Here is a 16,483-nt window from a genome sequence, read left to right as displayed (position 1 = left end):
GTAAGTAAATAGTTAATTGATATCTTCAAGTTTGGTCTCTTAAAAAAGCAAAATATGTGTAGAGTATGAATTTCTTAAACCATCACAGCTGAAAAAATGGGCAACAACCTGCTACCTAAAACTGAGTTAATGGTATATAGAGATAGGGACTTGTCAATGTTGATACGTTCACTTTACGTGGGATGCTCACCCAGATGGGCTGTGGTGAAATAAATGAATTAGAGAATAAAGCTGTAATAGCACTTTGTTGTGCATCTATTAGATGCTTTATCAACAACTTTGTAAGTTTATTACTGTAATCCCAATGTATGAACACTGAAGACCAGATGGAGTTCAATGATTTGCTGAAGGTCCAATGCTAGAAAGGGATGGGGTCAAGAATTATATCTGTATTTGTGTCCAAAGCCCTCTCTTTTCACTATATTAAACTACCTTCCTCAATGCTTCCATCTAATTTTATTATGATACTATACACATACGTTAATATTAATCATTTCTACCAAATGAGTAATTTTATTTTTCAGTGTTTTTCTCCTCATTTCAGTTTCTAACCCAATAAGAAAGTTAAAAAAGAAGGATAAGAAAGTAAAAAAAGAAGTAGAGGAAGAGGAGGAAATTAACTTGAATGAGTTACTAAAATTAAGTTTTCCTGAGAGCCAAAGTTCTCACGATCTTCTAATTTTCCAGGACCTAGATGTGTCATATATATATTTTAGATATAACATGCCCTTTTGCCATTATATGCATGAATTATAATTGTACATTTTAGAACGATTTCCATAAAAATAGTTAAGAAAACAAAATATAGTTTGCTTTAAACAATCAGCTTCAATTATTCTAATGTAAATTAGTTCCTACCTTAACAATACCATCTTCCTAGAAATGTTCCCCCAAACATGAACATAGACTATCAGTTTTTAAATCTGAAAAAGGCAGAGTACAAGCAATCAAATTAATTCTTAATTAAGATGTTAGTAAAGAATCCTCTGTTACACTCTAGGCACCATTTAAAGACAGGAGAGATGATAGATAAATTCCTTTAAGTAAAAATACTTCCCCACTGTGTTGACTATTAACTCCAGGGTTGACTATCTCCATCAATAGTAGTTCTCTGGAGTGGTTAACCCAAGATCATATGCAAGTGAGAAAATCAAAAAAGATTAAATATTTGAAATATGATGGATTTTAATATGAATTGTGTTCACTACCAAAAAAAGAAGAATGCTTTCATTGTCACATGTCTTTTATTCTAAGTTTACCAAGAATAAAATAAGATGATTCACCTCTTCACTCTAAGATATTATTAAAGATATTAGCATTTTTTGTATATAAAGATATTAGCACGTTTTGCTTTCAACCGACTTTATTTGCAACAGGCCATGCAGTCATAGCAAGTAATATTAAAGGCCCTAATGCCAGTTATTACTTCTGGTTTTCATTGGTTTTATTCTAGATCTGCACATGCATTATGCAACGTTTTTTAAAAATGAGCATAACAGTTTAGTACATAAAAAACAGACAACCTTAGAAACAGACTATTAAAAGAGACAAATAAAAGGACTGTTTGAATACCTGGTTTTAAATCCCCATGGGCAAATATGTCAATCATATATCGACAGAATGCATACTGATCTGACAAAAGTAGAAAGAAAAAAAAGCAGTGAAAAAAATGTCATTGACACCTTTCCTTTTTCCTAGGGAAAGATGGCTTAACAAAACAAACAAAGTAGCATAATTCTATTTTAATTACTACAATATTTTCTGTGAAGGAATAATTTGCACATATATGAACACATGGGAAAAATAATAAATTTAAGTTTCCATTTATTCCATACAAAAAGAATAACCTTAAAAATTGAAACAGACTAGTTCAGAGTAATATTATAGTGTTTTTAAAAATCAAAACCTTTTTCATCAAATTTATTATTAGTCATCATATTTAATCAATTTTTCTCATTGTCTGTATATATACTTCCAGTAATGAAACAAGTTTCACAAGAGGAAATTGTTTCCAACTTGGAATGTTTTACCAAATATTCACTCCCAACCCTTCACCTCATTGTCTAAATGAAGCCACAGAATGTTTCTTGAAAAGGCAAGCAGGAGGGCTAACCCCTTTGCAACTTGTCAGGGGTCTTCTACGTGGAGATTCTCTTCAATTAGAAGAGGAAATCCAGAAGAACAGACTTACAGCACTAAATAACATGATTCTTAAGGTAATTGATCGGGTAATCTTTATTAGAAGATCATCTTATGATCTTGATTAGTATATGGTCCATGGAAAAAGTAAAAAAAAAAAAAAAAAAAGAGAAACAACATAGGATTTGAGCTTTTAAGGCAGACTTTGTCAAAAATTATTTCAGGAGTTCGTTTTTTCATTTCCTTCTAAATTAAAGACATTGTACTGAACTTTAAATTTTCATATAACTCTAGATTCTGCCGAGGTCATTCCAATCCAAATTTCAGTTGATGAATCATTCTATAAGCTTTACCGTATCTTCTTTAAAGCTTGCAGATTATTAAATGCATCTTGTTCAAAATGATTTACAGTTAAATGTTTCTAAATAGGCATCTTATTAATTCAATAAATCCAAAGGCAGCTTTAGGATCAAGAGAGTTTATTGAATTTATACAACATGACATACCCTTAAGTGCTTTAAATTATGTATATCAAACCTATGAAATAACGAAACCTGTTATTATATAAATACACACACAAGGATTTTTGTAAACCTCATTGTTTTTAGAGTATTTACAGTATTTTTAGAGTAATCCATTTTATTATGAGACTCCACCTTTGAAAAAAATGTACTTATTGCAGAAGGTGTAAAAATATAATTCTTTTCATTAGTACCTAAATGAGTAGGCCAAAACTCATAAAGTTTCAAAAATTTGCATGGATTTTGATTGTTGAATTGGGTCTCACTTCCCCATGTGTGAGGTGGGGAGTGGGAGGGAGTTAGCTCTCGGATCAGCCCAAGAATTTATTTGCTTCTCAGTGTACTGGCAGTTATAACAGGGGTTTCTGATCCCAGGACCTGGGAATCCTATGATACAGGCGAGAAGATGAAGGTAGAGAGTATTTTCTCTTTTCTGGGCATAAACCTTTTCCTTAGCAAAATTGTAGAATGAGCCATTTGACTCTAAGATGAAAAACTGTATTTCCCTTAAATGGCAAACTTGAGGTTGGGCAAGGAGGACTTCCTAAAATCAGCAGGCTTTCTCCTTTGTTTCAGTAGTTAATGTGACTGATTATTTTAGATGTGCCCTTCCTACAACTCTAGAAGTAGTTCTCAAAGGGCAATTTAAATATCAAAAAGATGAGGAATTTGTTAAAATGCAGATTTTTTGGCCTAGTCATGCAAAAAAAAACCTTACAATTCGATGGGTCTGGACCCTAGGAATATGCATTTTTGACCGACTCCCCAGAGGAATAGGAATCAGATTAGACCACACTTTCAGAATCATTGATCTAAAATTGCTCAAAATTTCTTTTCTCACAACGTTTCTAGTGGTATCATAGCCCTCAGCAACAGCAATGGAGAAAGTATGTACCTTAGAAGTTTAGAATGCAGGGACTTCTTGAAATTTGAAGGGTTCGGACTATCCCCCAAAATGAAATATTGTGCTCTGCCCCAAGCTGTGATAGAATGTTTATATACATAACATGTGGAATAGTTTATTGAATTAATTAAAATCTTCATGCTTCAGAGATTCTTCTTTAACTGAATGCTAAGAGTGTAATGATGCTATTACCAAATTATTACCAAAGTAAAATGCTTATATTTCTTATACCAATATTTTCTGGATCCAAAGTCATTTGTTTAATTAATGCACCAGTAGTCCTACAAGTTTCCAATTTAAAAAAGAAAATCTCTTATGAACTCAAAGAAGGTTAATATTTTTAATCTAGAAAATTGAGTTACACCACGTAGGAGGTTTCTTTTATATTTAAATAATGCTGTGAAGTTGCATTCTAATGGCACCAACATATCAATAGGAAGATAGAGAGTATTGTTACAAAATTTAAAGTTAAGAATTTTCTTTTTTGGCTGCACCACAGGCATGCAGGATCTTAATTCCCCTACCAGGGATAGTACCCGTGCCTCTTGCAGTAAGTAGAAGCATGGAGTCCTAACCACTGGACCACCAGGGAATTCCCAAAGTTAAGAATTTTTAAATATTTTAAATTAGGATGTCCATTTCCACCTGTCTTGTGTGTTGACCTTAACAATGTGTAAGAACTCTAGGCACGTATGTGTTGGGCAGTCCCCAGTGTGTCTGCTTCATCTGTCTAAGGATAAAGCAAAACCAAGTCTTCCTGATTTTGGAAAATTCATTTTAAAGAAATGCTTCTTTAAATCCAACTCAAATATTCAAACAGGACATTTTTTTCCTAAAGAAAATCTGAACTGTTCTATCATTCTTTCATTATTATGTGACAATAATTCACATAAGGTAATTTCATATCTCGTCACCACTTCTTATTACTTTTTTCCTCTAATGAACATCTTTCTAGGAATACCACATGCTGTCCATCTCTCCCCTTCCTGATCCTCAGGGACCAGTGATGGATGTCATTCAGCTGCTGCCTTATTGGTATTCCCTGTGGAGTAGCAGCTGAGAGAAAATGCATTCAGGGTGTAGGATGTTAACAGAAAATAAATTTTAAAAAACCTCTAATGAGAATGGGGCATATGTGGTCTGGTGCTCTATGGCAGATTCACATTAGCTACAATTTCTCTGCTTGCCACAAACAGTTGTTAAAAAAAATAAGAAGGAAGAAAAGAAAGAATGAGCATAGCAGTGGGGAGGTTTGATTTTTTTCCTTCCCCACAAATTTGCCAGAGACCATCAGAAAATCAGAGAGCAATGCTTGATCGTGCTGACCCTTCTTACCCTACTTTAAACAGATTAAGAACGGTCCATAAAAACCAGATTAGGTAATATATTAGAGTGTGTTTAAGTTTACAGTAGGCACGTACAAATATATGAATCTTATTCCTGATGCTTTAGTAGAAATAGTGTTTATATATACAATGTTAAAAATAACCATATATGAATGTATATGCATGTATACTATATAATAAAATAATTGCCAATAAGTGTATTGCTGCATGTAAAAATCTGTGTCCCGTGAATAAAAGACCTATAGAAGCAATTTATTTAAGAAGAACTATTAGAAATCTATAGGAAAAGAATGTCAAATTCTTTAGGTCTAACTTAAGCTAAGCAAATAAATAATCCCTTGCCTAAAGGAGAACCAACTCAACAATTTTACTAAATCATCAATACAAGAGTCTCAAAATCAAAGTCACCTCACAAGTAGATTATTTAGAAAGCACTATGTCTTTATCATGTTTGAGTTAAAACTATAATGCAGTTAGGTTTTTTAATAAACAAATGCTGTTAAATCATAGCTTAAATTTTTTAAAATGACATATTTATGTGTCTGATCAGCTATTTGAGGTAACATTTTCATTATTTACCTAATAATACATTTATCTAATTGATGGTAGATCTCAATAGAGAGCCTTAATTTAGCAAATGCATTTGTTTAGCTGATAAAAATCACATTTGTGCTTTTATTTAACTCTAAGTGATATCTGAATGTCTTTTAATAGATAAATAGCTCTTGATATGAAAATGAAAACAGTAGATTGAAAATGGAAAGGTAATATAATGTTATCTTCAATACTGATTACTGATAGGAATAAAATATAGTATATGTGACCCAGACATATTATTTGGAAATAGTTTAGTGATGTGTCTTCATCAATAAAATATGGCCCCCAAATAACTAAGATACTAAAAATGAACATCCAAAAGTGTACTCATATTCCTAGCTGCTAGATAAGTATTTTGGTACTCCCATATATAACTGGAATGAATTTTTACATACTGTATTTATGGACAAAAAATAAAAATATGCTTGGTACGTTTAATCTGGTTTCATGTGATTATTTTCTTTTTTGTGTGATTATTTTCTTTCTTAAAAGGCAATCTAAAATGCAAAGTATTTTAGGATCTTGATAATAATTTTAAATAAGCATATAAGTGAATCAGAAGATTAATTTTCCTGTCTTCTATCACAATAAAATAGTCTATTCAAAATATTTTCTCTTTATTTACTATATTTTTCCTACCCAAATTATTGCATAAATAACATACAGCTTTGTTAGAGATGATAATTAATATTTTTAATTGATTCAAGGCAATATAATCATCTTTAAAATTGAAGAAAGGTTTTTGGGCTCCAAAGATTTAATCACTCATATGCTTTAAATATCAGTATTACTTTAAAATAAAAGAAAATTAGTTAAATTAAAATTTTTGTGGACTACTACAAAAAAAATCTCTTCCTTTCTTCTTTCCTTCCTTCTTTTCCTTTTTAAAATAATTTTCAAAAAATACAACTTTTCCCTCATATAAATAAATGTTTCCAAATATTACTTGTGAATTCAGGGGAAAAAGTGATTCAAAGATAATATACAAGAGTGAATTGCAAAGACAAATGCCATATAATTTCACCTGTATGTAGAATCTTAAACAAAAAGAGTATAGATCGCAAATTTCATATCTTGTTTTTACCTTATAGTGGGGAAAATTATCAGTTTCACTGTCCAAATAGCTTACTCAGTAACAATATTTTTAATTTCTTTAATGCAAATCTTATGGAAACAATTCCTTAATTTTAGCCCTCAAATAAAATTATTAAAACTCTCAGAATAAGGACAAATTTTATTTTGCAACACCCCTAAAAAACATTTATAGGAATAGTCTATACAGAGCAGATCCCACATTCTGTGTGGGGAAGCTCAGGACTGTAGCAACTTGGAACCAGGAGTGGATTTAGGGAAGGAAAGATTCAACAAGGGCCAGAGATGTGTGACAATACAGCCCTCAGCTGACCTCTTAAAACTCCACCCTTTTATGCTTACAAGCACCTTTCTTTAAAGAATATCAGGTTTACATTCCACCTCCATGTAAATGCTCTATTTCTATGAAGTACGGATGTTAAGTTTTACATCACTCTTATTGAAAAGCAGCACAATATGTAAGATACAGAGCTTTCTATGGTGATAAATTTAGTCACTGGACAAACTGGATTTAATAATTCAATGTATATTCTAAATTATATGCTCTTGCAGAGCTACAGGAATGTGTGGATACTTTTTATGATACTTATTCTATATGATTTGAACATACACCCCTTAATAAACTCCTTGAGAATTGTCAGTTTCCTGCATTGCTGTTCTTCAAAGAGTACACAAAGGACAGAGTATTTGTCCTTTAAATAACTTCAGATACTAACTCAAATCCTCTTTTAAAAATGTTTCAAAATGCATCTTTAGGTATGTGAACATAGTTTAGTATTTCTATAAACAAATTTTAATTCCCAAATTATTGTATTTCCTTTCAGGTATATTCACTTATACAAGTCTTTTACTCCCACGTAAAGTCTGATCTTGGTCTTTTTTCAGTTTTTAATTTCACTGCATCTGTTTCTTGCCCAATACTCTCCTAGAACCTCTGGCCACCTCCTCTGAATGTTTACCTTTCTGTTCATGCTTGGACACCACTGCAGCATCTTTCTTGTCCTTCTCTTTGGGCTTAGGTGATGTTTTCTGTGCTTCTTTTACTTTTGCAGCTGTTTGCTTCACCTTCTCCTGTTTTGCAGCTTTCACTTCCTTTTTAATCTTTTCTTCAGTCTTTTCTCTAGTCTTAGCTTTCTTCTCTTCTGTATGAGTTAAAGAAAAGTTGAATTTTATATATATATATATATATATATTTAACCAATGCAGCATTTCATCTTTCATTGGTTGTTAAGAACACTTTTAAAAGAAAGAGAACAGAAAAACAAAACAATTGTGTCACTGACATAAATACTTGTGACTATCATTTGATTTTTATATAGTTTATGAAGTGGCATGTTAGATTACTAAAAAAATGTAACTAACTTGAAAGTTGGACTCTTTCTTAATTTGTACATGAAAACATTACTTTTTAGGTAGTCAGGAACTAAGTATATCAACAAGGAAGCATTTGGATTCTGAAGGGAAGTATATATATAGACATGTTCAATGAAAAGCCATGTCCATACCAAAGAGCCCAATAAGAGACCTTTTAAAATGATATGATCATTTTTGTCCACAACTGAAATATCTTAAAAGTCATTCAAGAAACTGAATTGTCAACACAATATTTTTTAAAGGTAACTATTATGAAGGCAAATGTAAAATTATTTGCACTGGTAATGACTAATAGAAACAAAACAATAAAATCCATTAAGGGATAGCTCAGACATTCAGTCTCTAATGATGTGACTTTAAAGCGATGGAAAGAGAGCAAAATTAAGATGTTGGCTCCTGCTTATCTTAATTGAAAAATAATAATTCAGGTGACTTTTAAAGCCCTTAAATATATCCTAGAAAACAGAAAGTGCTATAAATTAGCATATATGTGAATATATATGAATTATGATACATATACATATATTCTATACATTCATATTTTATTCTGATATTATTACATGTATTGGGGGGAAGGGAACTGGGAATGTGAACTAATCAGTCTGCAAATCTTTCAATTATTTTAAAAAAGCAATAATAATATAGTACATATTTGTGGAAAGTGTTTGTAATAGAAGTTGCATATTGGACATTATTTATTCTATGGGATCACACATAATCACTAGACTTCATAGTAAGTCTACTATAGTGTTGGACCCTCTAATGTCATTTGCCCATGTAATGGGTAGCCTTTATTGTGACTCATGTTGAAGAATCTGATGAAAATATTATAATCAAGTCTCTTGACTTTAGTACACTAAGCTAGGATTTGAGACTAAGACAAGATAATATTATGAAGTCCTGCAAAGAGAAGAATGAAAATGCTAATGCTTGATGCTTGTGAAACCACAATATCACCTGTGGTGCTGCATTTAACTGAATGGACTCACACCTCCCAAAGCACTGTTAAACTTCGCAGGGAAATCTTGATGCTGTGTTAGGGGTAGGGGATATTTCTATCAAAATAAATTGGGAAACACTTAAGCTAAACTGGTTTCTTTACTATGGAATTTCTCAAAGCTAACGTGCATTAAGAATCTTCAAGGAGGGAGATTATGCTACCCACTGTTTCCCAAAGTTACTGACCATAAAACTCTCATAGAAGCATCACCCAATTACTCCACAAACTTCCAACATCTTTGTGGCTTCTGTGACTACAGTCAACTGGGGATTTTCTTCTACTTTCTTTAAACCTTTTCTAAGTTTCCTTTACTGCTTTCTGCTCCTTCCTACAGCAGACACATACATTTCTATGACTGAAACCATCAGCTCTGTGCAAATGACTTTAAATCAACATCATTCCAGGACCCCACACCAAAATATTTATTCATTTCTGCTTGGAGAGAAAGTTCCTCTGAGATGGCCAACAGCACCTCAGAGTCATACAATCCACATATGTTCACCTAACAAACCCCTCCAGAGAGCCTAGCATGACCTAGGCTCAGAGCCTGCTGCCAGTGGTCTGAAGATTGGCAGGACAATGTTCCTATCTGAGGAAAGCTGACTAAAATCCTGTGATACCCAATTAAAAAAATATGAAAACAAAACAAAACCACAAAACCCTCTGATATCTGGCTTCATCATTTCTCCTCTCATAGCATCTTTCCAAAAGTTTCTTCCTCCAGTAGGCTACTTTCTTTTTTAAAAAATATCTCATGTATTTTCCACATGTCAAATATTACCAAGCTATACTGTCTATGTTTTTCATATTTTACACACATATAAAATCCCTTTGTGCTCAAAATTCATATGCAGCAAATGACTCTGCCATTGGAATTAATCATTTCTTCACCCGAGATTAAATTTGTCTCAACTTTTTTTTAGGTACACGTTATTCCCTACTATTTATCTTGTATTACAGATGGCTGTTCACATATCTGTCTTCCCTACCATACTGAGAGCAACTTGAGGATAGGAACTATATTATTCATTTTTGTAGCAACATAATGTCTAACTAACACAGTGCTTTTTTCAGAGAAAACAAAGAATAAATGTTTATGAATGAACAATTTTGTTCATGTTTATGAATGAACAATCAAGAAGAGAAAACAGTAATTGTTTCACTATGTTCAGATCATGTGTACAACATACTGACATATAGATTACATATGTAAATATGTGTTTAGAAATGGGCTTGAAACAACCTGGAAAATTTGCCAACTGTTTTGTTGCTTATACTTTTTATATGTGAAATTATTATTTTGGTTACCCTAAATGGCACCTAGCTACTTCTTGTAGGTAGCAGTTGATTTAACCTTAGCTTTGTACTATGAAATTAAAGATATGTGAAATTAAGATCTACTTTTAGTGCCATTATAATTTATAAATGAGTAAAGGTAATTTTCTTAAACACAAGACTACATCTAAAACAAATTCTTTTTTTAAAAAACAAATTCATTTTTATCAGTGGTTTTAAGTATAAAAATAACAAATTTTTCTCTATCTATTTTAGACATTTTTAGTGATCTTCATCTTTGAAACAGATAATGTTGCCTCACATTTAAACAAAAATGGGTGAGAACTCAACAATGATGTGGCTATAATGTGGAAAATACCATAAAATTAAAGCAACACCCAACTTATATTTATTTTTATCAACCTGGGTAGGTGTTCTTAAATTTTGTACCAAATACTTTTCCTGATTTTTCTCAAAAAGAATTTAAGTGACATCTGCACTTAGGAGTTCATTTAGGAACAAAAAAGCAAAAAGAATTGTCATGTTCAAATCACCCAGCTCAGTTTAGGGAGACATTTAATTTAAGACTTTTATCAAATGGAAAACAAATGGTCTAACCAAAAGAATGACATCAGCATATTTGATCCAACTTTGGAATTAGTAATAACTGTTAGCATCTGAACCAGAATCAAAATGTCTTAAAGTAGGGAAACCGCATTACCCAATAAACATACTAACATACTATACATTTTGGGAGTTAGGAAATAACCCATTTCAACTCTCATTCATTAAGGAACTACCAGTTGCTTAACTTTCTCTCTCTCTCACTTATATTCTTATTAAAGTATTTGTGATTTTCAGCAGGCTGGGCTGACTCATGATGGCCCTTAATGATTCCCACCTTCTGGTATGCATACCCTTGTATAATCCTCTCCCCTTGAATATGGGCTGGCTTATGAATTTGCTGCTAACCCACAGTATGTGGCTTCCATGATTACTTTACATAAGATTGTTATTCCTGTCTTGCTAGCTAATTTGCTCTCTTGCTAGCTGATTTGCTCTTGCTGGGTTTGATGAAGCCAGCAATATTGGTGAGACTCATGTGGCAAGAAATGAGGATGGTCTCCTGCCAAAAGCCAGGAAGAACTGAGACTCTCATGCAACAGGCCTTGAAGAACTGAATCTTGCCAACAGTCATTTAAATGAACTTGGAAATAGTTCTTCCCCAGCTGAGACTTCAGATGGGACTGCAGCTCTGTCTAACACATTGATCTCAGTTTTGTGAGACACTGTAAAGCAGAAGACTGAGTTGAGCCATGTCCAGATTCTTGGCCCACAGAAACTGTGAGATAATATATGTGTGTTGATTTCAGCCACTAAATTTGTGGTAATTTTTTACACATAAAGAAATAATTAATACAGTATTAAGTAAATATTTGTTAAAGGAATAATGGATGCTTGAAGGACTTTATTTAATTATCTTTGGAAAGAATACTTGATTTATACTCACTTGGGGTTTTGTCTTAGTTCAATTACATACTAGCTTTATAATCTGGACAAATTGTTTTCTCTCCCCAGAAGTAAATTTCTTCATCTGTTAAGTTAGGTAATTAATTGGGATAATCTCTAACATCCCTACTAGCTTTAAGTTTCAATTCATCCATCTTAACTTCAATAAAATGATGTTTGGTTACCTCACAGAAACATTTAGTAAAAAATATACCTGCCTCAAATATCTAATTATTTTACATTGTGTAGATAAACACATTAAATTTTGAAAATACATTCCAATTTTTATCTACATGCTTAGACCCTTGAATATATACTAGATTTCTAAAATATACTGATCACGTAAAACCTATATTTTAAAATACGAGGAGGGAGCAGGAGATAAAATGGCCAAGTAGGAGGACACAGAGCTCACCTGCCCCCATGAACACATCAAAAGTACATCTACATGTGGAGCAATTCTCACTGAAAACGAACTGGAGACTGGCAGAAAGACTTTTTTACAACCAAGCCTCTAAGAAAGATACACACAAAATCAGGTAGGAAGAGAAGCAATTAGGTTGTGACCTGTACCTCTAGAAGGGGACACAGAAGAGGAGAAGGATTAACTAGGCTTGCAGATAACCCCCTAGGGAGTGAGCAGTTCGAAACACATATCAGTCACAGCAGTCCTCGGGTCCGACACCAGGAGTACCAGTCCCCTTAGCTGGTTTGAAAACCAGTGGGACTGACAGCAGGGCTGTAAGAAACCTAGACTCTGCTCTGGAAGAGTACACACATGCTCACTTACTCCTGAAACAAAGCAGAGGAAGCAAACTGAACTGTCTGAGATTCTAGCCGGTTTCCAGCGACTACCCCAGCTCATGCCCCAGCCTAAGCTGAGTACCCACTCTAGCCAAGTTTGCTCTGTGGTGCAGTTCTACCCTAGGGCAAAGGCTGCCACAGCTGAGGAGAGTGCATGGTTATAAAGGATAGAGCCGGCTCATCTTAATTGGGTGACAGCAGTCATTCCTGGCACTTATGGAGGCAGCAGATGGGGAGTGGACCAGAATTCTGACTGGGGTGCTGGGACCACTCCAGCCTGCACCCTGAATAATGCTGAGTACACACTCCAGCCCCTCTTGCTGCAGCACTGCTCCGCTCTGTGCTGAAGGTGCCAATGCCCAGAGCAGGGAGAGCACACACTTAGAGGGAACAGAGCCAGCTTGGTCCCAAACATCAGGGCTTCTCCTCCAGCAACTTGGGACCTGATCCAGTCCCCAATAGGGGGGTGCTAGCCTCTGAACAGAGGAGAAGCCCAGGTTCACACCTGGCTCTGGCCGTAGACCCTCCATCTCCAGCTCCACATCCTACCACGGTGAGAGCTGCCTGCACAACATGGGGGAAGATGAGACTCATGCTCATATCAGATTCAGCCCTCCCACCAAAGCCACTTGGCACATGCAGACTATAGGGGCACTCCCACATAAAGACACCCCTTCAAGACTGGGATAGGTTACTGTTTCACCTAATTTCATAGAGATAGTTGAGAAGCGAGAGGAATTTGTTTTAAATGAAGGAACAAGAGAAAAACTCTGAAAAAACATCAAATGAATCAGAGATAAATATTACCAGATAAAGAGTTCAAAGCACTAGTAATAAGAATGCTAACTGAATTAGTGAAAAGAATAGATGAACACCATGATAATTTTAGCAAGGAACTAGAAAATATAAAAAAGAACCAATCAGAACTGAAGAATATAATAACTGAAATGAAAAACACACTAGAAGGAATTAACAGCTGACTAGGTGATACAGAAGAATGCGTAAGAGATCTGGAAAATAAAATAATGGAAATCACCCAATCAGAACAGCAAAAAGAAAAACAATTTAAAAAAATGAGAACAGTTTAAGGGACCTCTGAGACAACATTGAACAACCCAGTGTTCACATCATAGGGGTCCCAGGAGAAGAGAGAAAGGGGTCGAAAATGTATTTGAGGACATTATGGCTGAAAACTTCCTGAACCTGAAGAAGGAAACAGATATCCAGGTACAGGAAGCACAGAGGGTCCCAAAGAAGATGAACATCCAAACATATCATAATTAAAATGGAAAATATTAAAGATAGAGAATTCTAAAAGAGCAAGAAAAAAACAAAGAGTCGTACAAGGGAATCCCTATAAGGCTATCAGATGATTTTTCTGCAGAAACTTTGCAGGCCGGAAGAGAATGACCTGATATATTTAAAGTGCTGAAAGTAAAAAACCTACAACCTAGGATATTCTATGCAGCAAGACTATCATTTACAACTGAAGGAAGATAAAGAACTTCTCAGAAAAGCAAAAACTAAAATAGTTCATCAAGACTAAATAGGCCCTAAAAGAAACATTGAAGGGTCTTCTCTAAGTGGAAAAGAAAAAGCTACAAGAAATAATAATCGATAGGAAAAGAAAAATCCCACTAGTAAAGGCAAATGTATAGTAAAGGCTGTGGATCAACCACTTAAATAAGCTAGTACAAAGATTAAAAGACAAAAAACTCATGAATTCATCTATAACTGCAATAAATGGTTAAGGTATAAGCATGAAAATGTAAAACATGACATTAAAAACACAAAACGTGGGGCACTCACAGATATAGAGAACAAGTTAGTAGTTTACCAGTTGGGAGAGTGAAGGGAAAAGGGGCAAGATAGGAGTAGGGGAGTAAGAGGTACAACCCATTACATGTAAAGTAAATAAGGTACATGGATACAATACAGGAATATAGCCAATATTTTATAATAATTTTAAATGGAATATAATCTATGAAAATTTTGAATCATTATGTTGTATACCTGAAACTAATATAATATTGTAAATCAACTATACTTCTATAAAAAACATTAAATTTTTTAATTAAAATTAAAACATAAAAATATTAAAAAGACAAATATTGTATGACATTTATATATGGAATCTAAAAAATAATACAAATGAACTTATTTATAAAACAGAAAACAGACTCAGTCATAGAAAACAAACTTATAGTTACTAAAGGGCAAGTTGGGGAGGGATAAATTAGGAGTATGGATTTAATAGATATACTTTTCTATATAAAAACTAGATAAACAAGGATTTACAGTATAGCACAGGGAACTATAGTCAATATCTTATAATAACCTATAATGGAAAAGAATCAGAAAAATATATTTATATATTTATGACTGAATTGCTTTGCTGTATATCTGAAACTAATACAATATTATAAATCAACTATACTTCAATAAAATATATATATAAATAAAATATGAGGAAGCAATTTGAATTTAGTAGATAAGACTGAACTATCAGAACCTGTATTTTTCTAACATCAAACGATTTGTAGACAAACTTAGAATAAAAACTAGTTGATGTAATCTTCCAAAGTTTATAACATTACATTGATATTCTAACTGATTTTTTCTTTGGTGTATTATCAAGACAGTTAAGGCCCTCAATGCTTAAAATATTGATCAGGTTGATGCATTATCCTTCTTGGAAGAAGAAATCCTTAATTTTAGTGTTCTAAAATTAAATTCAAGGTGTAATACTGATCCAAACTCTAAACCAGATATGTTGCACTGGTTTCCTCTTGTTATAGTAACTACCACAAATTTAGCTGCTTAACCCAGCAACCATTTAATATCTTCTGGTTTCCACGGTTCAAAAGTCTTGCCATAATGTGGCTCAAATAGGTTTTCTGCTTAGGGTCCACAGTGCTAAACTCAAGTTGTCAGCTGGGCTGCATTTCTTACTGGATACTCTGGGGAAGAGTTGGCTTCCACACTTACTCAACATGTTGGCAGAATTCATTCCCTTCTCACACTTTCCATGTACCTCCCTCAATTTCCAAGCCAGTAGTGAGGGCCCAAGTCCTTCTGACACTTCAAATCTTTCTCTTCTGCCCCATCTCTATGTTTTTAAAGGTTCGCGAGATTACACTGAGCCCTGGATAATTCAGGATAATCCCCGTATTTTAGATCCACCTTAACTACTTCTGCAAACTCCTTTTACCATGTAATGTAACCTAGCTCAGGGGATGCCACCAAGGGATGAAGGTAATGGGGACCAAAATTCTGCCCCCCACATATGGGAAAGCTCTTCATTTTCTTCTCACATTTGGAGATGCTCTATTATTTTAAGTATTCAGTTTTATTATTATTTTAGATATTAAATTTTAAGTGTAAGGCCAAATTAAATTTTATGTAAAGGAAATGGTGAATGCGTACAATCATCCAGCTACCTGTTACTCAAAATGTAATCTTTTAAAGTAAAAAGTATAATTTACCTTTTGCCACTGTCTTTGTTTCTGGTTTTTCTTTTTTCTCAATTTTTTCCTTGTGAATTGCTTTAACAGAAAATTTTATATTAGTATACACTCTTAATAGATTTCAAGCATTTTCTTTACTTCAGTATTATAGCCACCAAAATCATAAGCTAGTTTGAAGATTGATGACATTAATGGGCCCAATTCAGGAATAAAATATTATTAATTTAATAAAAACTGTATAAAACTTAATTTAAAAGACTTGGCATTAAGACTTAGAAAGCATTTTGAAAGCTAGTCTCACCCTCCTGTTTAAAGTTATCATTCTAAGTAGAATTTTAGAATAACAGCTTTCAGGAAAGACAAACAGAGAGAGTAATTTTATAAGAATTTGTTGAAAGATACATCATTTTATCAGGAGGAAGCACTGTCTTTACAATTAAAAGAAATAACTATCA

At 33.5% G+C, this 16,483-nt stretch overlaps 1 protein-coding gene across 16 annotated transcripts in view; it reads right to left on the bottom strand.

Annotated features, from left to right (window-relative positions):
* Positions 1 to 16,483, bottom strand: part of TRDN (triadin) — a 380,671-nt gene that overhangs the window by 250,381 nt on the left and 113,807 nt on the right. For 15 of the 16 annotated variants that reach the window (XM_049695261.1, XM_049695255.1, XM_049695257.1 and 12 more), the window contains exons 7-9: positions 16,047 to 16,106; positions 7,559 to 7,741; positions 1,573 to 1,632 (exon numbers count right to left, since the gene is read on the bottom strand). In XM_049695261.1, coding sequence (XP_049551218.1) covers positions 1,573 to 1,632; positions 7,559 to 7,741; positions 16,047 to 16,106 — 303 coding nt within the window. The remainder of the gene's footprint in view (positions 1 to 1,572; positions 1,633 to 7,558; positions 7,742 to 16,046; positions 16,107 to 16,483) is intronic. The other variant, XM_049695258.1, reaches the window with a different exon arrangement.

This window comes from Orcinus orca, chromosome 12, assembly GCF_937001465.1.
Source record: "Orcinus orca chromosome 12, mOrcOrc1.1, whole genome shotgun sequence".
NCBI classification, from domain to species: Eukaryota; Metazoa; Chordata; class Mammalia; order Artiodactyla; family Delphinidae; genus Orcinus; species Orcinus orca.
The sequence above is the reverse complement of the archived record's forward strand: the minus strand, read 5'-3'. Positions and strand labels throughout refer to the sequence as shown.